General features: G+C 41.6%; 1 protein-coding gene across 2 annotated transcripts in view; it reads right to left on the bottom strand.

Moving 5' to 3' along the window:
- The window catches only part of SHTN1 (shootin 1), a 56309-nt gene extending 38637 nt beyond the window's left edge, over positions 1-17672 (bottom strand). The window contains exons 1-4 of one of the 2 annotated variants that reach the window (XM_036385715.2): positions 17534-17672; positions 10744-10796; positions 4216-4276; positions 43-137 (exon numbers count right to left, since the gene is read on the bottom strand). In XM_036385715.2, the coding sequence (XP_036241608.1) occupies positions 43-137; positions 4216-4276; positions 10744-10796; positions 17534-17591 (267 nt within the window). In that variant the 5' untranslated portion in view covers positions 17592-17672. The remainder of the gene's footprint in view (positions 1-42; positions 138-4215; positions 4277-10743; positions 10797-17533) is intronic. The other variant, XM_036385714.2, reaches the window with a different exon arrangement.
- Positions 17673-23776: the final 6104 nt, after the last annotated feature.

Here is a 23776-nt window from a genome sequence, read left to right on the forward strand (position 1 = left end):
AATAGATCAACAAAAACCCAGCATCACTATAATTCTTCTCACCTTAGAAGCCAAAGCCTCAGCACTTTCACGACATGTCTTCTCAATTTCAAGATGGTTCTGAATACAGTTCACTTCCTCAATAACCATGTGAGAAACTAAGGGAAGAGTTCAAAAATTACTCAGTATTTTCCTGAGATTGACACATGCTTCCCATGATCAGAAATAGCATATCTTCTTCTGCTAACTTTCATTGTGAGCATTTCAAAACACAGGGAACTACACAGATAATTTCCACGGATAGGAACTGTTCTGAGCATTGGATATTGGAGTTGTTCCTTTAAGCAATTCTCTCAAGACATGTTTGCAGCATTAGAGGGGCAACTGCAGAACTGAGCATAAACTTATGGAAGCAGAGGACCAGCAGGAGCCTCCTTGACAAACCTCACTCATCATCTTTATTTCACTAACACTTGAGGATTCAGAATGACACCTTTAGGATAATCCCTTAAGAGATGTTCACAAAGTTCCTCTCCACTTTCTGGTCTGTTTCTCATTGCCAGTCTCTCTGTGCTTGAGTAGGCCCCAAAACGAGCACCATGATCTCACCTACCTCCACTGTTCACAACACAGATTTCAACACACTCACAAAAATCTTCCCTGAAACCAAGACTGGGCTATCTGACTGCAGCTGGAATGCATGGCTGTACATTTGATGTCACAGCTGGAGGAGCAAGTGCCACATCTGTCCTCTGCTCTTAGAAAATCCCTATTACAATTGCGGGTACACATCACTTTGCCAAAGACAGGCAGAACAGTGACCAAAAAGTTCTGGAACAAATTCTGTTTTGTAACATGAGAGACCAATGGGAATCAGGAAGAATTTAAAAACACAGATACATTTTATCTTGCAATTCCACTCATCTCCCATCAGTACATATGTACTTTATGAGTGTTCAAAGTCTTAAGGGACAGGTTTAAGGTTGCACAGGGGAGCAAAGCAGAAAACCCCAGAATAGTTTTCCATTTCTCAGGCTCATGGGTGCAATTCCCCCTTGGCTCCTGACACCCTCATCCCATCCCAAACAACAGCCTGGACCCTAATTCTGCAAGTCATTGCAAGGCACAAATTCCTCCTCAGCCCAGTGTCACTATTCCAATGCACAGAAAACTTACAAAAATGCACAGGTTACTTGCAGCTGAACAACACTTTGGAGCAGGAACAAGGCTGGAAAACACAGTGTAAATACAGAGGGATTTTTTCCTAGTAGTTCTTCTCCTTTTCATCAAGATAAGCTTTAAAATCTAGGGATTTTATACCACTGGGTAGAAAACCCCCCTTGCCCTATTCCAAGAGTTTTGACCAAAGACTGAAGAGAGATATTTAAGCCATCTTTGATATACAGAGGTCATCTTAATAACTACAAAACAGGACTTCATGATAGGAAAAAGAAGGTCATTAACAAATGTTATTTATGCAGCTTTATACTTAGCATCCACTGAAGTTTTCATTATTGAAGTTTTGATGTTGCCAGAGGAACTAGCAACACATTGGTTTGCTGAGCAGCTGCATGAAAGACCCAAAATCTACAAAAAATAAAAGGCAGGGAGGTGTACTGGTAAATCTTGGTCTAAAAACTATATTCACATGAAGTCTTCTACCAGCAGTGCAACCAGACCGCTTTCTTTGATTATCTTTTTATTTTCATTTCTCCTGGAGAAATTATCTTCATTTTATTTTATTTTCATTTCTCTATGGAGAAATTATCGGCTCCAAACGTGTCCTACCAGCTGCTACATTTGAGAGACATACAATACATACAATTTGAGAGAGGAAAAGTTTCAGGCAGTACATCTCCCTGTCTCTTCTGGTTTTATTCTTCTGAGCCCTGGGAGCTTTGAGCAGTGAGATGCTTTGGGCTGGGTGAAGGAGCAGTGGAGATACAGAGCTGCTCTCATTTTACAGACAGCAATCTAAGGGCCTCAAGCAAGGCTAAAGTTGGGAAACAAGGATCGGGCTCTCATGGCAGAACTAGGGATTACTCTTGGTTCATTTAAACTTAATTAACCTGCAATTATGATTAACTCAGGGGAAAAAAAGTCTTTCCAAATTAAATACAAAAAATATATTATTTCCTAAGTCTGCCCAAAGTTCTTATTATGTTAATATTAATATTCATAAAGAAGCACTAAGTGGCCTGAAACATCTCTAACCTTGACAGTTTTTTTCAGGGGTAATAATAATCCGCAGCAAATGCAGGCCAACCAAAAACCACTTAACTAATTAGTAGTTGCAGTCACCGAGAAAACATGAATCAACACTGTTATTACAAGTGGCACATTTGAGTGGCATCTAATTATGACTTGATGAGCACGATACTTGCATTATCAACATTACTACTGCATCCCATCAGGGACTAAAAGCCGCTGATGGCATTGACTGCGAGAAACTCCCCCTCAATGGTACCGCAGCACCCAACAATCTCCTTGGCAGGGGCACCCTCACTAAATGACATGTTAAGCATAATTACTGGTAGACATTGTAAATAAACAGGATTGGAAGTGAAAATTGTACCAAGTGCATAAGACACAATCTGACACATTGGAAGTGGCAGCCTTAATTGAGAGTTTCTTTGACTGCTCAAGATCATTTCAACTGCATTTCTCGGAGGACAGTGATTATAACTGTGGAGACAGACGGCATAATGGTATCAGCACTGCTGACAGAGCAGTGAATTAAATTGTATCTGCTGTTGTGTGAAAGCCTTGATGAGAGGTACAGATCCTTAGTGGTCTTATCATTATAACACAATGGTCATGTTGTCATCAACCTTGCTGGCTCCAATTGAAAAGAAATGATTGTGTGTTGAAGCTTTCCCCCCCACCACCACCTTCTATCTCTTGTGCTCAATAGAACCAATTTTCAGAGAGCTATGAAATCACGCAATAGGGCCTAAAATGCAGCTGCTTGGCATACAAACGGGGCCCCATTAAACTGGAATCACACACAATATGTGTTTATGCCAGGAGAACAAATAGAAGCTGAGTACAGGCCAAGTTTATTCACAGACACAAAGCCAATGTAGCTCTTCATCAATATAATTGCCTTTTATATTGTCGTTTAAATAATGGGCTCTATTATTGCTTTAAAATCCTAATATTCCTGGCATTTTATCACTATGTTTACAAGGTATGTCCTTTAAAAATGTGAAAGGAAGATAAAAGAAACCTATAAAATCTTACAACATCAAATATTACCTCAAATTTTAAGTCTTAACTACTTGACATTTTCTGCCACGCTCCGGTATTCCTCGTATCATAACAAAAACAAAACCGGCAGCCGTTTTTCCACAGGAATTGTACTCCTTAGAGAACATTCTTGCTTACCTAAGATCATTCAAGGCAGTAGACAATTCCTGTTGATTTCAGATTATTTTCCATAATTGTATCACACGAACTATTATAAAACAGAAGTGAGCAAATTCCTCTTTAACACAGTCACACAAAAGTACAGACCATGTGATTTCCTTCTCCTGCATTAACTTCATCCACATTTCTGATGCTCCACCGTGCAGTTCACTGTACTGGCACAAACCAGACGTAACAGACCACAGTCCCATTGTAATTGTCTCTTCTAAGGAGCTATTCCACTAGGATACTTCCACTCCCATTAGATGTGCTTTGTTGCTTCCAGACACCATACAGTTTCAATAGAACCATTACCATAAATGTGCAAAACTGAATATTGAGGTTCTCACAGCCCAGACGAGATAGAACTTGCTCTAAAAATTAGCACCTGAGAGCAGTTCGTCCTAAAAACCTTTCCTGGTGTGTCTGTGCTTAAAGTAGTATTACTCCTTCATGAAAAAATTGCCATTTTAATTATTATTATTATTATTAGGAATCTCAGCATCAGATCCCACTCACTTCAAGCATGCATCATTCCAAAAGTCACTTGCAGAATCCAGGTGAGACAGAGCCACCTTTGCACCACTGTATTTTCACCACTTTGCACCTTGAGGGTGACTACCCATGCCAGAGAGTACAAATGCTGTAACAGCATTTATTCTGACTACTGTGGGCAAAGTCTCACTGGATTAGCTCCTTAAACTCAGCTTTCAAAGAGAAACAGCAAGTGGACCTGAATCTCAGCATTCCTAACACTGCTGTAGAGTGTGCAGAACTATGATGATAACTGTCTACGTCAAGAAAATCCCACTGACATTGTCAGCTTACTTTTCTGAAACTCCTCCAGCTTTTTGACAGCCTCATCTCGTTCTTGCTTGATTTTGTCACACTGTAGGAAAAGAGAAAATTGAAATGAAACACTGATCCCAGTTATTTAATTAGCAGTCAGTCACAACATGCAAAATCAACCAGGATCAATTGCCAGCACAATAATGTACAGAAGCCTATCAAAGCATTTCTTTTTCCTTTCAGCCATGTAAGATCAATGGAAATTATGCATAAAAAATTCATTACTCAGAGTACTTCCCAGCCAAACTGGCACACTGTACTTGATTTAGGTTCTGATTCAGAGCTACTCTGAAAATATTTTAAAGAGACACTTTATCCAAAACTGAAATAAGCAGTTATCCATGTTACACCAACAGTAGAAGCAATACTTTGCATGTCAAAAATAGGCTTTAGGTCTAGTTTCTTTAACACAAATAGACTCAGAAAAGAGGCCTACATTTCTATACCCACCATGTGCAGGGAAAACCTCAGAGCCAACCATCAGGGACATGCTGTTTAATTCCATTACATCATGAGCATAGTTTCAGCTTTGTAGAGACAAAGGCACTCATTTCATGCTTTAAGGAGTTCCCATCACCTCAGTTTTATTAATTTTGTGGTTATTGCTAACACTACACAGGCCTGCAATCACTGATCTTATGATGCAACGGGTTCTTCACAAAGAAAGAATAAAACAGATGTGAAATAGAATTCTCTAAGAAAATCCATTCTGTAAGTAAATGAAAGAACTCAAAGAAATGAGTAAAATTCACAAGAGACACAGTCAGTGATTAACCACAGTGTGAAAAACACATGACCCAGGGGGAAGTATGACTGGCACACAAGGTGCCTTACACACACATCCTTCCTCACATGCGGCTGGGCATGTTCACAGCAATAAATCAACCTGAAACCATGAGTTAACTTCTGGAAGAGGTCTGTGTGACTGAGCTCCTTACAGTGCAACTCCAATTACAAGGACGCTGGCCACTGGAACAGAACTGGGTAAAAAAAAAAAAAAAAAAAAGAAAAAGACAAAAAAAAAAACCCAAAAACCCTGAAATTCTTTTGCTCGATTTTCGGTTTTTCCACATGAGGAGCCACTTTGAGTTAGCTGGGAAAGGAACCTGCTGTTAAGCAACAAGAAGGGGGAGAGTCTGATTCAAAGGCAGCCAAATTCAAGAGAACTCTTCTATCAGCTACAGAGGACCTTGGATGAGACCCAAAGAAGGATCTGCTCTCGGGCAAGGCGAGGATGCCACTGGTGCTGGCTTGGGGCAGCTGATGCCTATCTGTGGGAGCAAAAGGAGCTGCACTCAACAACACCCTCTCTTCTGATGGCACTGGGGTGATGAGGCTTCAAGGACAGGGGCTGAGTAAGGGGACAGGTCAGTCACCAGCTGCTGTAAGGACTGTGAAACAAGGCAGAGCTGCAGAAGGAGCAAAGACACGCTGAGCCAGCAGCGCCAGACAAGGACTCAACATTTCCTGGGGCCCTGTTAGCAAATAACCTGGGAAGAGAATCTTGCGGAGGAGAGGTGGGGAAGGGAAATCTCTGCACGAATCTTGCTGCTCGCTGCCCTCCCTCTGTTTCCTCAGAAAAAAATCTGGGTTACCTTTGTGGCAGAAGTGCAGTCTAAGAGCAGAAGGCAGTGGAAGATGCAGAAGGTGTTTCTGGCTGCTCTGCAGAGCACAGTTCTGCCACAAAAGGGAACTGGTGGGAGCTGCTGCCTCCTTGGATTTCCCAAGAAAGACCCTGGAGCCACAATGACATATTTCACCCACACATGATTTTTCTGCACACTGCAAGCTTTCAGCCCACTGCACATTAAATGAGCAACTTAAAAACCAGAAACATTAACATTTTAAGGATCTGATCTGTTGCCTGTAGAAGTCGACAACTTTCCTACTGATGGAAACCTTGCTGTAGAGGACACAGCACACTCCCTTATCCCAACGACGGGAAAAACTCCTTTTAAAATCCTCCAGGCAGCAAAAACTCCTTTTAAAATCCGCCAGGCAGCAGGCTGTAAGGCAAAGCAGCTTTCCCTGTGCAGTCAAAGGGGAAGTTAAATGACCTATTCCACTTCACCTCGAGTGCTATTTGCAGAGAGAGCTCCATTTGGACCACGGCAAGCTGACTATTCTCCTCATAACTGCCACATTTCTCTGCACAATCAGGGTCTCTAGGCTTGGGTCTCTGCAGAGCAATTCCTGCTCCCAGTTGCAGTTTTCTCAATACCTTCCTTTTGCTGCTACTGTGCTTCAGAATGAAAGAAGAAGAAGAAAAGGAGAGTGGGAGATTGCTGCCCTTGCTGAAATGATCAATGGAAAGCACTTTGCCTTCTGTCTTGCAATCAGAGCCATGCAAGCAGAGCTGTTACAGGTCCTTCCAAAAAATACCCTGGTTTATCTTCTAAGCATTAGAAAAATTTGAGATTTTCTTTAATTATTTAAACTGTTTCAAATTTGAAATTTACACAAAAATAAAAATCCTATAAACTATGTTTCATAATAAAAAAATTCTGCCACCCTTTAAAATAAATTTACCTTACCTTTAAAACTGAAAAGTTTAAAAATCAAAATTTAGATGTATGAGCTGCTCCTAAAACGCTCCAGAGAAGTCTAAAAGTTCATAACCATCTCACTTTTCAAAAATGCAGTTTTAGGCATACACATTAGAATCATTAATGGACAAAAGTATCACTATTCCTAAATATTAAAAGGCAAATATCATAACATGACTATAAAATCTTCACTTTCCACATTCAAGCACATGGAACTGCTAAGGAGAAAGTCTCCATGTATTTACTAAGCTTTCCCTTTTCAGTGTTAAGGGATAACTCCAAACTAAAGAGTAACCTTGAATAAAAATTAAAAAGTTTGTAGCTCCTGGATTGCCAGTCAATTTTCAGTTTTTAACTTAATTAAGAGTTCCAGCTTCTCTGCAAAGCAAAATAGCCCTTTATTCTATTTTATTTAATATATCTAGTATTAGTAATCTAATATTTATACCAGCATTATCTCACCTATAAAACCCTAACAATGTAAACAGAAAATACTGCAGTGCTGGACTGGCTACAGTGATAATCTCCTAGCAGTACAAATACATAGCATCTGTATTTTTAGAAATTAACAGTCCAGCTGCCACAGTTAATTTTGTGAATAACTCCATATATTCTTCATCTTTGCAGGCACAAGTTCAGAAGATTTGTCAATCCCACTCCTTTCAGATTTTAGCCTTCTAGGTAGCCAATACACAAGGCAATATTTTAATTTCTAGTTTCTTGTCTATTCTCTACTAACAGGCTTCTTTTTTGCCAACTATTTTGCACATAAGCTCCTACAGACTTCAGTAAAAGGCCTTCAAAGGGCAAAAACAACAGGGAGATTGTTCAGCCCAGATATTAAGATGCAAGAAGTTCACGTAGTAGTCATATAGTCAATTAAACCATTGCTAAGCAACACAAGACACAATTCTTTCCTATTTACAGAGATTGTGAAATGTATGCAGATTTAATGCTTGTTCTAAAATTGTGAGTTTGGTGCAGTGCTCAAAAGTATCCAATGACATTTGCAGTACTCTACTCAGAGAAACAATGAGCATGTCATCAAGGCAGAGTCCCTTCCCCATTCCCACTTGGTGATAAAACATATAATCCACTCCATCCCTGTGCTTTAGCACAGCAAACACCATGAATGATGTATAGAGATACAGTATTACACCTACTGTTTTGGATAGCTGTCTTGCTTTTTTTTTCCCCTACTGGCAGCATGACAAAACACTGTCAAAACCAGTGTTCAGAGTCATTTCTGTCTGATTAGCAAGTAGTCAAATATTTATTCATGATCTGACTCTGAATATGTCAGAACTGCATATTAAGTTACCCACATTTGTGTGCAGCTGAACATTTGTTATCCATTTTTGGGGGGCTGGTATGAATGTTTTGTTGGCTGCATCATTAAAAAAAAGGTGACCTAAGAGACGTAATCTGGCAATATAATTTTGTCTCCATTGTTTCTAAAAGTATTTAAAAACACTAACAAAAAATGTCTGGGGAAATGTTGTCAGAGACTCCACCAGTGGTCTCCAAATTGGCAGTTTTGCAAGGCAATGAGGAAGAGACATTGTGGATGAAAGATCTTGTCTTTTGCTCCTGAATTTTCATGGTTATTAGCATCCCTTTCAAAGCAGCAGTGCTTTGAACAAAGTAACCCACATAAAAGTCAATTTACTTCCTAATTTTAAGGAAAAATATGGAACAAAGAGCATAAATTTTCAAAAATTAAAATTATATCTCAAGTTACCTGCCCATTATCCACTAAGTTCCATGTGTCTGATGGAAACTAGGACAATTTCTGCATGCACAGCTCATCTTTCAGAGCCATACAAGCACAGCAGTGACCTAGGAAAGTATTCCACCAAGTGTACCAAAAGCACATACACACACACACTGCTATTTAATTCCTCTGTGGCACTTTCCACACACAGTCTGCAAGTCACCTGCTAAAAAAATTAACATCTCATTCTCCTGTCCACGCAATTAATTATGTGACCACAACTGATACAGAGGAAGCCATTTGCTGACATTCACAGTGACAGACAGTGGCAGAAATAGGAACAGAAGTCACCCACAACTTCCCAGACCCACAAGCAGAGAAAGTCTGGGCTACATCTTTCCAGCAGCAGGTTTGATCCTGCAAAGCACAAACTAAGATACAAAGCAAGAGATGCTAAGGACCTTTAGAATTACTCTGCCCTCCCATAACACAAGGAATAGTTTCATTTCAGTATTGGCACTGGAAGCAAATATAACCATGAGCTCTGTATCAGTAGATTTATTTTTTTTTTTTGTGGAAGAAATGCACTTAGAGCCTCACACTTAACCACTTGAGTCCAAGCACTTGAACAACGAACCATGACTGCTTACACAAGCACACCAATTTGCAGGATGGAGATTTTGGAGGGAGAAAAGTTGCATAACAACTGAAAATCCAGCCCTGAGCACGTGTTTAACTGTTTGCTCAGCTGGGAATGTAATCCCTATAGGCTCAGGCTTGGGGGATTTTTGGGTGTTATGCAAGAATTCTGCAAAAGTTCAAAGCAACCTCGAGATGAAACACACAAGAGTAGCTAGAGATATGCAGCTGTAGGAAAGGAGCCTTGTGAAAGAGAGGAGCAAGGAGGCAAGAAGAGCAGAACGGAAAAACAACCTCAGAACATCTCATTCCATCTCAATTTCAGAAATAAAATTTTTCATTGACATTCCCTTTGAAGGAAAAAAAAAATAAACAAAAAAAACCCCGTAGCTCAAGGGAAGTCTCCCCATTCCTCCCTTCCCAGCTAAACAGAGCTTTGCTGAAGAAACACCAAAGCTGATGTAACTTGGGTTCAGGGCAAAGCTGGGGAGCCTGTTTTTCATGAGGTGTACTCATGTCCTGGCATGGCACTCCCCACACGTGACAGAAGCCAACAGCCAGCATGGGACAACCTAAAGGAACAGAGCAGTGCAGGGCAGGATGCTGAAACCACTCCCAGGCTGAAAATGGTTTGGAGACTGCAAGAGAAACCTGCCCAGGTGTTAAACATGCTCCTACATGCCTCTCTTTCTGCTCTCAGAGACAGCATTCTGGGCTGGAGGAGTCTTGGTCCAAGTCAGTCTTATGCTCATTTTCTTCTGTGCATTTCCTCCAAACAGCAAAGAGAGAGGACAGATTTCCTGGGAATAGATCAGCAGAACAGGAATGCAGCAACAATCAAAGTGAAAAGGACAAGGAGGTCAGAGCATAGAGGGAATGAAGCACATTGTGCTGACCTCAGTAGAAATACAAATAATCTTTGCTGAATCATAAGTGTACATAAGTATCAAATTTTCTTCAACAATAAGAAAAGAGTTAAGGACAAGATCTTCTCAATACAGCCTTGAATTGAAACCTTTGTAACTAAAAATGACCATTCCAAAATGATTTCAAAAGAAGCTCAATTAAACCTACATATCCTGGCAGCTAACAGGGATTTAAAAACTAACAGATTTCTTACATCTTCAGCTCACTCATACTGGAGAAGGAGAATTTTGCTTACAATACAGCGTAGCACTGACTCCCCTGCATTCCTCCCTACCTTCAGAAATCATATTCCTACATTATAAATGTTCAGAAGCTGAGGAAAGTTGTTCTCTCTTTTTTTCTTTTCAGTAATTAAGTCCCCTGTGCAAATGAAGTAATAATAAAACAAGACTTAGATCAAAGAGAAACAATTTTATCTGAACACGTGACTTGGTCTATGCTCCCACTGTTATCACATGCAAATCTGGTAAAGCAGCAATCACTTAAAATATATTTACAGGAACTTTTCTGCAGTGGGACAGCCAGAATAGTTGTGAGAGCTGCATTCATTGCTCCATAAAACACATAGGTACAAATAATACTTATTATTATAAATTAACAGTGAACTCAAAAAAGCAGTCAACAATCTGCCACAGTCCACAAGGTGTTTCAGTATTAAATGAATAATTGGTTCATACAAACCTCTTCCTTCGTTTTCTTATTTTCTGCTCTAAGCTCTTCATATTCGCCAATAGCTACACAAGGGGGAAAAAAAGAAAAAAAGTTAATATAGCAGTACCTCTTTCCTAATTAGTTCTCCAATTGATTAAATTGAAAACTCTTCTTTTGTCTATGCAGACTTCTTAAATAACATGGGTCATAAACTTCATTAATAGCCTGTTAATGTCCTATGAACTGGACAGCCCTCTAGAACTGAAGCAATTAGGAAGTGTCTGAAAAAGATGGTAGCTCCCAAACAAATCCATTTTTGATCAATGTAGAGTTAAATAATCTTATTGATTGAGTTAAAAAATTATAAAGTGGATATACTGGTTTGCAGTGACCATTTTAAACCCACACTGGTTACAGATCAAGCCCATAAAGAATGGTTGGTGTGATATATGGGTTCTTGCAGAGCAGCTGATCCGTGCACCAGTAAAACGAGGGTCTCCCATCCATCCCTTTACTTTGTCCCCACTTCTCCATATGTACCCATGATTCCATGCCCAAGAAGCAGGAAAAACAAACAACAAAACAAAACAAAAAAACAACAAAACACAAAAAAAAAACCCCAACCAAAAAAAAAAAACCAAAACCAACAGGTAGACGAACAACCAAAAACTCACACTGGTGAAACAGTGTATTTCCTACACAGGAGCACAAAGGCTGTGCCTCTTGGTCACTGCTCCACTGCCAAGCTATTCCCTGTTCCCCTCAGGAAAATAAGGGAAGAGACCTCTACCATCTAGATGCATGAAAAGGAATGCAAACTGTACCAACAGAGTCAATTCAAGTTTCTTCATACTTGAAAACTGCTGGTGTTTGCTTGCCTTTAAGGCAAAGTCATTCTTGACATTCAATACTTTACAAATGACTGAAAAATGTAAATATAGATTTGCCCCACCCTCGACAGCTCTCTTCACACACTCCATGAACAGAGAACTGTGACTCATTAGCCCTGAAGGAGAAAATAACAGAATATTCTGGGCTATAGCTCTTAACCCACCCAACTATTCCCAGCCAACCCTGCTCTCTCTTACAGTAAAAGAGGAAAACCCCAAAAGATCCAATATGAGTGAACACAGCACATTCCTCCACAACAGTGGCCTCACTTATTCACCAGCTTCTCACTCCACAGCTCAGCTGGCCAGAAGGGACTGTCCTGGAAACATATCAATACCCTTTATCAGTATTAAATTAAGCAAGTAACTTTGTATGCAGAAGCTCCTTTAATTATAACTTTTGATTTTCAGTTGTCAACCTGTGTCTCCTGAACCTGAATTTGCTAACAAAATGTAAGTATTATCTAAATTAGATGTTTTAAATATTAGGTACTTACTATGGCTGAATAGGACTTATTACTAAAACAAAGCCATAAGGGTAAAAGTATATAATGACTATCTTCACAATGAACAACAGGAAAGATACCTTCATTTACACAGAGTGAGGTGGTGACTATTCCTACTCTTTTTATTAAAAACTTAATCAACCCCTTTCCTAAAGCTGCATATTAAAAAACACAAGTTAAAGAAAAAAACCCCGAACTTTAAAAATGCTACATGCATAAACTTCAGCATTTATATTGCAAACCAGGGCAGCCTTCCAGTCGATTGAGAGATATTCCATGCCAAATCAATCAGTAATGGATTTAAAATCTACTTATTTACTCAAAAAAATAAGAGGAGCTGTCAAAGGAAGCAAGTGTCACTCGACTGTTTTTGCTTCCACCATGGACAAGGCATGTCTTTACTGGTACAGGCAGGAGAAAGAGCTGATGGTGCAAAAAGTCCTCTACTCCAGATGAAACAAGATATCCCAATTAAGTCATATCTTGTTGGTAGAAGTAAACTAACACCTGGCTTTTTGGATATATCATTAGAGACAGAATTACCCCTGTCAGCACCAGAAGCTTTAATGGAATTGCTGCCACCACATTGCTTCTCCCAGTGTACATGGAATAGGAAAATTCAGACCAAAAGTGCTGTGAAAACTCTCGAACAACAATGGCCTCCTACACGTACAGCATGCACAAGACCGTGAAGTGCTGTCAAAAGGATAAAAAATAGCCAAAAGGGATCAACTTTCCCTTTGTTCACCATTTTAGGCTCAAAGATACCTTCTGCTAAATCCAACTTATCAGCATTTCAAGAGGATGCAGTAAGCATCAGCAGCACCAGCCGGGTGCACACTATTTCAAATAAAGCCTGGGTGGCATTTTTAACACCTCCTTCTGTTCAGGGCAATCTATGGGACAGCATTAGAATTACACCCAGCACCCTACAATGACTCCAAACCCGGACTCACAAACCTTTAGCAGGCCTAAAGCTTACATGGGCAAACCAAGCTTTTGGTCAGCTATCAGTTGCATTTGCTGAAACCTACATGGCTCAATTACCTAACAGTTCTTTAAAAAATAAATAAAAAGCACCTGTGTAAGTACACAAAGATAAGTGTTAGGTAGAAATACTCTAAGTCTGCTCCTGTATCTGTGTCCCCATATGCCTTGATTTTACTCAAATCTGTGAAAGTGCATACAAGTAAATTTAATTAAACCCTGAATTTGCATCTTGCAGTCTTACACCTTCCTTGAAAAAACAGGGCAGGAAAACTAAACACACCACTGCCTGATAAAGACCAAGCACTAAGTTCACACAGAAAGACTTGCCTTCACAAGTTTCTGAAAAAAAAAGATAGGGTTCAACACAAGAAACTGAAGTGGAAAAACATCTGAACTCTAATACATTCAAGAAGGATGGGTTCTTCCGGGGAATTAATGTTGTGTACTAAGATATACACACAGGTACATGAGGAAAAAACAAATTACAGAGCAGGTAAAGACAATAGCCAAGAAGGTGTCCTAAGAAATTCCTCTGACCATAAAAATTACCCATGTGCTACAAAGTAGAAGGAATTTGTCAGGCCACATTAGGAGCTTGTCAATAGCATACATTTAAAAGGTACTGCTCTGAGATACTGCTGTCAGATTGGCACTCTAGTCTGTTCCTAAGAAGATACATATAAAATGTTCCCTTATTCAAAGGTACTGACATTATAAGAAAAAGTTTAAAGAGATCAAATAGATCATAATAATAAAAAAAACGTATACAGAGCCACAGTGCTTGGGACTAGAGACTGGAAATCATCACACTTCATCAAATCCATCCAACAAACAGAGAGCAAAGTTAGACCAGTTGAAAATGCAGAAAAAACCCCAGGCAATATAAACACCTTTAGTATATGTGTGGTTAGCAGCAGTTATTAACCACTGCAATGTAGCAAAGTGACCAGAAATGTGGCTATGACAGTACTGAAGTGTAATTTTACCTAGTTTCTAACTCCAGACACTTTGATCACTGACTCCTGTTTTCAACTGAACAAAAAAGGGACTATTGCAGAAGATGACTCTGTCTTTTAAGGGCAAGGTTCCAGCAGTGCCAATAAAACCAAAGACAAACAAGGCAATTTTCCAGGCAAGTAATCAATTACTGTTATGATTCAGCTGTTAGTCAACTTTGCTACCATTCCTCAGGTTCTACAACCAACCACTAAAATAACACAAAGTTTTGCCAATCTACCTTTTTTTGGTTTTGTTTTAAGTCTTACCCACAGAAATATAAGGGCCAGTTGAATAGAAGGTACATCACTGGAAACATCATTTAAAGTACAGTGAGGCAATAGTAATATTTATAGTGAAACTGCTGTATTAAACCATGGCATTTCAGAAAACTATTTGAGGATTAAAACTCAAACAACACTTTTAAGTCCAAAATATCATCAATACAGAGATCTTGTTTCTTCATGATGCTCACCTTAAACTTAGTAATGGAGCAAGCTGAAGAATAATCAGTATCAGGTATCTGAGTCTAACACACAGGACTTGGAAAATTCAGCATGGGTGAAAGATAAGAGTATCTTACACACAAATGGCTTCAGTGTCCTTGTTACTGCTCAGAGCTCTGCCAAGCAGCCAAGCAAATTTGCCCAAGCCCCGGAGAGCTTCACAGCTGCCACTGAGAATTGAGTGGGCAGCCACAAAACACCTGCCTCAGGTTCGATCTCCTGACCTTGGTGAGGAAAGTAAGAGCAGCAGCTGAAATGTGACAGCAGTCAGCCACAGACGCTGCTGTGGCACCACTCCTCAGACATTTCATGTACCTGGTGCCAGGCAAGCCTCTCAAGAGTAGAAAAACACATCCTGAAAAAGAAACCAAGCCAACAGCTACTGAATGAATGCTTTCTGAAACCTTTCCAAACCCATTTGCATTTTTCAGAAATCTGAGTACACATCAAAACGTTACAAAAACCTGAAGCCATACACTGCTCTGAACAAAATAAAGATAGGACGTGCCCGTGTACCCATTACCCCAAATATTCAGACCCAGCAGATCCTTCCACCAACTGCATTTGTTTCCAAAATAATACTGTTATTTGCATTTGGAAGCAATAAACAAGAAAATTAAGAGACTTTGTTCAACAGACCATCCTAAAATTACTTGAGGGAAGTTGGTAGTATCTAAAATAGTCTTGTTTTGCTATCAATAAGAATGGAGGGGACACTATCTATTCCAAGTTACAGTATATAAAGAGTTAGCAAATTTACTTGTCTACAGTAACAATGTATTTTATCTAATGACAAGAATAATTTCATTTATGTCATTACCTTTTCACTGCTTGAGTTTTTCACTCCAGACACCAGACTCATCAGTTAACACAACTACTGATTTAACTATGTGTGCTACCTTTTTTTGGCATAGTTTAAGATGTAAAACAGAAGAGTATTTTATTTTTTTTTCCACTAGCTAACTTTTTGCCTGCAAAAAACAACTTTCTCACCAGCCACATCATCACAAAAGTGTATGTTAGCATAACAACACACCAAAACTCCTGTGTTAAGGATGAACATCCACTAAGAACAGAGCCTTACAGGACTGGATCTGCCAAGTACAGCTTCTATTTCAACAGCTCAGGTGGATCTGGGACAGCCAGTCCTCAAGTTACAGTAACTTTCCCTTGAACTAATTCTTCTAGTCCTGTAAAATTTCCTTAGACATTAAAGGATACCTAGCACACTGGAGGAGAAGACTTTCAGAGAGCAGAACTGAAGCCCTGCTCTAAACAATTTCAACAGGCTGTTTTCTCTAAAGAAAATAACACAAACTTGTCTTTTTTGCAACTTATCATTGTCACTTAAATAAATGCTCTCTTGGAGGCAACAGTACTGGAGGGAAGCAGCCAGTCAGCAAGAGAACCAGATTTTGAGCCATGCTTTTTGGTCTCAGATTACCTAAACACTCAGCTGTAAGATTATCATTTTACACCTAATGAATCTTTCCAAGGCAGAATCTATCTTGTGCTGATGGTAATTGTGAATTTCCGAAGCTGAGCATAAAGGAAAAACCCAAAAAGTGACAAAGCACGTCATAAATAGTCCATTAATATTCAAATGAAACTTGGTTAGGAAAAGCTTCTGCTAAACACAAAAGTGATGGAGCACATTTATGGTTAGAATGAATGACAGAAAGATGGGCACTGATCACACCCCTGTAATTTCACTCCTTTACACAACTTTGCCCAATATTTCCTTTCCAAATTGCCCCTCCCTGGCTCACAAGTGACCAGGAGAGCTCAGTAGTGGGAAATACCAAAGGTGAATTCTAGCGCGGCTCCTTCACACCTCCTGCACATGCAGGAGGCAACACCGACCACGGGAAGATGTTGACAGTTCAAACAGTCTGGTGTACAGAAAGATGGTCACAATTCAAACAGATCTTCAAACGTTTGAATGTGCCCACCTGACTAAGGCTGCAGCTTTGTCGGATCAACCTGGCTCAGGGACACAATGACCACGGGGGAGTTAAAAATGGCTCATGAGCACCCCAACTCCTTTCCATGCGCCTTCTTGCAGAGGATTAAGTATTACAGTGTTCTAGTTTCTGAGTCAGACTGTGCACTCGTGAAACTGAACATGTTGAAATTCTGGCCTTTCCTACTAAAGCACCGAAAGTGACTCACGCACAGCACCAAAGCGCCCAGGGTGCAAGTACTGAAAGTGCTACAGAAACCGACAGCGCATCAGGACAGCCCTGAGCCATCAGCGGGAACTTCGATCGCTGATGGGAACTGGGATGCCAGGAGTTCGATGGGTAGGGCCAGGGCCGGACCCTGCAGCACGGAGCGGGACATGGGACAAGCTGACAGCTCAGCACGGCCTGGCTCAGCTCCACGTGAGGCTGAGCTCCTCGGAGGCACAGCGAGGAGAGCAGACTGTCACCCCTGGAGCTGTCCGGTCCTGCTGCTCCGAGCTCCCCGCCAGGGCAGCACCGAGCACCCACGGCCCATGTGCGGCACCGCCGCCTCCCGCCACCGCCATCGGCCCCCGCGACGGCCGCGCTGGCAGAGCCCGCTCCGTCAGCGGGGCTGGAAAAGCCCCCAGAGATCATCGACTCCAAGCCACCTTCAGCCACAGCGGGCACCTGCGGGGCGGCGAGGCGGCCGCGGCGGGCGCCCACATGGGGAAGAGCCAACACGTTCCACTGCCCTGCTTTATTTCATTAAGGCTTTTATTATTTCCCTCCGCACGGGCAGAGCAAGGGGCCTGGGAGCGGAGCCGGGGGACGCCCAGGCCGCGCCCGCCCCGCCGCGCCCCGTTCCCCCGGCGGGCGCGGAGCCCTCGCCCCACGGCGGCCGCGCTCCCGCCGGCCGAGCCCGGGCCCGCGGCGGAGCGGGGGGAGCCGCTTTCTCCAGCGCCGGAGGCGGCGCCGCCCGCCCCTACCTTGGTCCTTCAGGCTGGCGAGGAGCTCCAGCTGCTTCTCCTCGTCGGAGCTGTTCATCCTGCCCCGCCGCCGCCGCCACGGGCCGGCGGCTGCCCCGCTGCGCTCCGCCCCGGCGAGCGCGGCTTCACCTGGCAGCGGGCGGGCGGCGGCGGCCGCAGCCCCGGGGCGCGGCGGGCGCGGCGAGCGGCCCGGCCCGCTCCGCTCTGCACATGCCCAGACTCCCGCGGCGCCCCAGTGAGCATGTGCGGGTGCGGGCACGGCGGGCCCGGCCCGGGGCGGGGGTCTCGGCTGCGGGAACCGAATGGCGGATCGGTTCGCCTGGAATGGGCTGAGGGGGTCATGGAGCCCAACCTGTGAGCGAACACATCGGTGTCAACCACACCATGGCACCAAGCGCCACGTTTAGACTTTCTTTGAGCACCTCCAGGGATGGGGATTCTGTCACATCCCTGGGCAGCCCATTCCAATGTCTAATGACCCTTTCTGTGAAGAAATTCTTCCTAATGTCCAACCTAAACCTCCTTGCCTTAAGACTGTGCCCTCTTGTCCTGTCACTGGTTTCCAGGGAGCAGAACCTGACCCCATCTGGCTCCAACCTCTTTTCAGAGAACTGTAGAGTGAGAAGGGCTCCCTGGAACATCCTCCAGGCTGAATACCCTCAGTGCTTCAACTTTTCCTCGTAGGACATCTGCTCCAGACGCTCCACCAGCTTTGTTGCCCTTCCCTGGACTTGCTCCAGCACCTGTGTCCTTGCTGAATTGAGGGGCTCAGAACAGCACTGAAGGTGCAGCCTCACCAGTGCTGGGTACAGGGGAAGCATCATTTCCCTGGGCCTGCTGCCACACTATTCCAGATCCAGACCAGGATGCCTTTTTGGCTGCAGACCAGCACTCCCAGGTCCATTTCCACGAGGCTGCTTGCCAGCTGCTCTCCCCCAGCGTGTAGTGCTGTTGGTGTGGCCAAAGTGCAGCACTCTGCCCTTGCCCTTGCCCAGCCTCGTGCTGTTGACCTTGGCCCATCGATCCAGATGTGTCCAGGTCCTGCTGCAGACCCCAGGCAAGGTCTCCCACAGTGTCAGTCCCCCATGAGCTGGGATTAAGCCCTCCTGATCCACTCCCCACACAGTGTGTTGCTGCATTTTTAATGTGCCCTTTTGCACAGCTTGCATAGCGCAGCTTTCCACTGAGGAACCCTTGCCCAGAGAGAGGTGGGGACATAAAATGGTTGTTTGAGTGCTTTGGTACAAAGAAAACTAAAAGGTTTTAAAAGAACCCTGGAAGCTTGCATTACTGTTTGTGAGGATCCAAGGGAAAACAACTGCATGCCAGTGTCCAGCACTTTAAGGAAACTTTGGTACAACATTACGGCAGAGGGCTTTGACAGAGACCTGCTGTGTTCACCTCAGAAGAACATGCTTCTCTCTGCTATTCTCTGATGATCCCTTTCTGAAAAAGGAGAGGATCCAGTCATAATCTCTGTATTGAAAGGGTTACCTTACCCAGCTTACCCCAAGGCTGACAGTAAGGTGCAATGGAGAGTTTGCTTCTGTTCTATACATTCATACATTTTGCTGAGCTCCAGCAGCAGTCAGCTGAGCAGCAGCTATCTCCAGACTGACATGGGCAAAGGTACAGTTCATATGCCTCCCTCCCTCCTTCTTTGGCAAACACCCATCAACCCCTGTGGCAGGCAGGTCAGAACACACTGACGTGGCAACATTAGTTAGAAATACCGGAGTGAAAGGAAAAAGATCCTGCTGCAAAAAGTTGCTCCGTCCTCTTGTCTCCTTTGTCCCATACAGTATCCTCTAGTTTTCCCATTTTTACCTAGTAGATCTTTAAAACATGAAGAGACTCTCTATGGATGATTTACAGTGCTTTCTGTGCTACAGGTAGTTAATGACACGTGTAACATCCTGGAGAGAAGCCATAAGAACCATGTGAGCTGTGCTGATGTCTCAGAGGCATGATATGCCCCAAGGCAGCAGCAAGTTCATAGGCTAGTCAGCTTATTTTGATCTCATGAGCACAGAACACCTTTAACTGTACCAAATGCAAAGTTATGGATTTGTGCTCCTAGTCATATGCAAAGAATCACCTTGGAAAACGAAGGCTCTGTAGAGGAAGTGGGAGGCAAAGTGCAAGCAATTATGTAAGTGCTGTCAGAAAGTTACTGCTGCAGAAGAATAGGGGTATGCTGACAGCAGGGTAAAAAGTTTTTTCTGTAACACTGACAGGACCAAATAAATTTTCAGTATCCACTTAAAAAAATGGTACAAAAAATTTAAAGAGAAAGCACAAGAGAAAAAAAAAAGACCTAAGGTTTGAGAAGAATGCTTTGCAACGAGAGACCTTAAACCCTTGATCTTTTTAATTGAGCAAAAAGGAAACAAATTATTTGGTTATGGCAGTTTCAATATTTGAGGGCTTTTCAGCCTAGTGGAAAAGAGTCAACCAGAATCCCTGTAACCAGAAGCTGAATGTAAAAGCTACAAATAAAGCCACACATCAATAAATGCCTCCATTTGAAGGAACACAGAGGTCCCATTTAGGTCCTTGGAGTTCTGGGATGACCTTGGTTTTGAATAGCCCCCACTTTAAGTCAGAGCAGTTTTGCCAGTGTTTTACTTTTTAGTGTCCTTTCTTGGGCTGTCTTGTTGGCTTCCCTTCAGCCACAGGTCTCCTTCCAAGTCCCTCTTCCCACTGCTGATATCATTCCCTTTCATTTCCAAACCAATTTCCTTTATGCAGCGCAATAGCAGGATTTGCAAAAGAGTCATTGTAGGGTTGCTTATCCCTGCACAGTGCCAAGACACTGGACATTTTCATCCTCCAACAATGTTCTGTCTGTTGTATGCAGCCAGAACAGGGCATAAAATCCCTTTGATATCTGCAAAGGCTGCAAGTCAATTCTTCCATTATTTTATTTGTTTACTCAAGTTAAAGTAATATGTCCACATCAAAAGAATTCACTTCCATAGTTTCTATATTAGGGCTTCATAATTTTTCTTTTTGATTTTATTCACTTATGTTTACATCCAGTTACAATACTTTGAAAAGTCAGCATTTAAAACAAGGATCTCCTGGTTTCAGGCCATGCTGGTTGCAAGAACAGGATGGCTGTCACTGCAGTAGTATTATTTATTATTACTATAGTAATAGTAGTAGTAATGATAATAATAATAATATATTAATCAATTGTTGCTAATATTTTTCTAAGTTAGGAGATAGCTGAAAAGTTAACTCTATTGCTAATAACTGATGTCCTTTGGGAGACCAAAATTCAGATGGATTCATCATAGCTCTAAATTCCAGCAACTCATGGTTGCAATGGGCGAGAATCTGCCTGATATTCTCAATTACACAGCCATCAATCATACAAAGTAGGCTACTTACAGGGAAAAAAAGAAAGAAAATAAAAAATACTGGAAGTTCTAACTTTGTCTTACTTTGAGATAGATCTTAGGGAGGTGTTGGACACCTCCTGTTATTCTGCTGCTTGAACCTGATGCAAATGATCAGTTCCCAACAGGTGTGTGTAACTCAAGCTGATGTACCTGCTTGCATATCATTTTTTCAACTTTTTCCATGGTTCACCTCTTGGATGGGACTTTGATGAGTAACCTGTCATTTGATGGACTTGGCAAGTTGAAAATATTACAATATGACAAACTGGAGAAGGTTGCAGTGATTAATCATATAACTCCTAAATTCATAAGATCTAGAGTGAAGACCTAGGAATTCATAGCATAGTAGAATCTTTGAATTTTGAAAGTTTGAAATTTTGAATAATTAAATTTGAAACAATTATCATGTGTATGAACAACTTTGTCCTGGGACCACCTAGAAACATTAAGTGTGTATTTTATCACTAGTAAAGTGTAAACTTTATCTATAAATCCTTGGACTTTCTTTTTTTTTCTCATATTTTGGCTATTTAGCATAACAACACTCATAACTGGGCATACAGAAGTAAAGATTTTGATACCCTATCAAATAGGTACAACAGTCAGGAAGTTGATGTGGTTGTTATCTATCTATCTATCTATCTATCTATCTATCTATCTATCTATCTATCTATCTATCTATCTATCTATCTATCTATCTAAAATATGCATATTTGTCAGCAGACATCTTTTCATTAAAAATCCTTTCCTTAGGATTTTTCTTTCTGAGAAGCTGAGAGGCCTCAGAAACAAAACGTAAACAATGATTATCCTGCATTGTGGAATGCAACAAGTGGATCTGTGATTGGTCTCATGTAGATGTTTAGAATTAATGGCCAATTATGGCATAGCTAGCTCTCTCTGTCCGAGCCACAGACCTTTGTTGATTCATTCTTTTCTATTCTTATCCTAGCCTTCTGATGAGAACTTTTTCTTCTATTCTTTTAGTATAGTTTTAATGTAATATATATCATAAAATAATAAATCAAGCATTCTGAAATATGGAGTCAACATTCTCATTTCTTCCCTCATCTGAAAACCCCTGTGAACATCATCACACATATTCCCATTCCTCATTTTTGGATAAAGTTTACTCAGACCTTCTAACGGATACCAAGGCAGCCTTAACTCTCCCCCATAAATAAACCCCCACCATCTCCAAGAACAAAGAGCAAGGAAGGGAGCAGTGGACCCCTCTGGCTGGGAGAGAAAGGCGTTCCCTGCGGAAGCAGTGCAGCCTATCAGTCCCTGCAAAGCCTGAATTGACTCCTGAGGGTTCATCACCCTCCTGTTGAGGAGAGCTACCTGGTGGAAAGAGCCGTGACTGCAGGCTGAGCACACCCTCAGGGCACCACTACAGCCATGTGTTTACTACTTCCAGAGCACTCAGATTTTATGAGAAGTGGGGGGACAAGATAAAATAAACTACATAATCACTGCACAGATAAACAACTATCAATAAACTGAAAAAAAAAAAAGAGAAATGGCAGTAGCTATTTGAGCATCTAATTAACAGGATGAATAAGACTAAGCAGCTTGTTATGCTGAGGTAATGTATATTTTTCCATCAAACCAATCAGTGCTGAATAATGACCGGCATAATATATTAGGGTAAATATAAGCACTTCTTGTCTCCCTAGGACAGAAACTAACTAATCAGCACACATTCAAACTGGAGTATAAGTATGATTAAAGATAAAAAAAAACCCTCAGATAATACAGATTAATTTGAAAAACTTTAACCATTTGATTAGAGACACTAGCATGATCTTTGCTAGTCATCTCCATCTAGGATGGCAAACATGTCTGTCTCTGCACAGCAAAAAGGCACAAATTGATTGGGGGATAAATCAGAGGAAGATTAAGTATTTATCATGGCATTTTTAAATGCTCTAATTGTACCATAATTGACAATCCTGAATATTAAATTTGCAACTGTAAACTATAACTAGGCAAATTAAATCTACTCACCCTTCCTAGCAGTTCATTGTACTTTATGGATGCTCACCTCATACAATTTGGTTGAAATGGGTGCATCCTCTATCTTCAAGCAAAGACAGGTGGTGGATTTCAGCCACTGAGGTGTGAACATCTGCCAACACCTGTGAGCAGACATATTTAGAGATAACAAATAGCTCACTAGCGAGATCTCCCATGCTTCCAGCCTGTCAGAGACAAATACCACACTTTTGCAGAGTTAGAAACTGAGTCACTTCTCAGACCCCTTTCCTCAAATGGGGAACCCTGTTTCACCATCACTGGGGAGGCTGTTGTTGCAGTGGCTTTTATGAGCTCCTCTGGGGTTCTTTACTTTGCTCTGCAGCAGTTTGGACAACTGGGCTGCCAGAGCAAAGAAGAAGAGAGGTTGTACAGGAATCTTTAAACCACTTGGTGTTATGTGATGGTAAATGACAATAGCAAAAAAGTTCTTTTTTTTTTTCCCTAGGAGGAAGGTATGAGCTATTAAAAAAAAACCACAAAAAAACCCAAAAAACCAAAACATCCTAGCCAAATAGGATCGTAGGATCAAATATGTCTGCGCTCATAATTTCATGGTGACACATGGACATAATCTGATTTTGGTGTGAACAGATATTTATGATGGGACAAATCTTAGGGAAACAGCACACTGCAAGCTGATGAAGTGTCACTGAATACAAAAACTTCTTCCTTAGTAAGTTATTCCTGGAGCTTGCAGTGCTGTTTCATACCTTGTTCTTTGATAAACAACTAACATCATGTCAAACTAAATAATAAAATCTGTTAGTTAGGAACTTAAATACATTACAATACAACA

The sequence above is a fragment of the Molothrus ater genome, chromosome 8, assembly GCF_012460135.2.
Source record: "Molothrus ater isolate BHLD 08-10-18 breed brown headed cowbird chromosome 8, BPBGC_Mater_1.1, whole genome shotgun sequence".
NCBI classification, from domain to species: Eukaryota; Metazoa; Chordata; class Aves; order Passeriformes; family Icteridae; genus Molothrus; species Molothrus ater.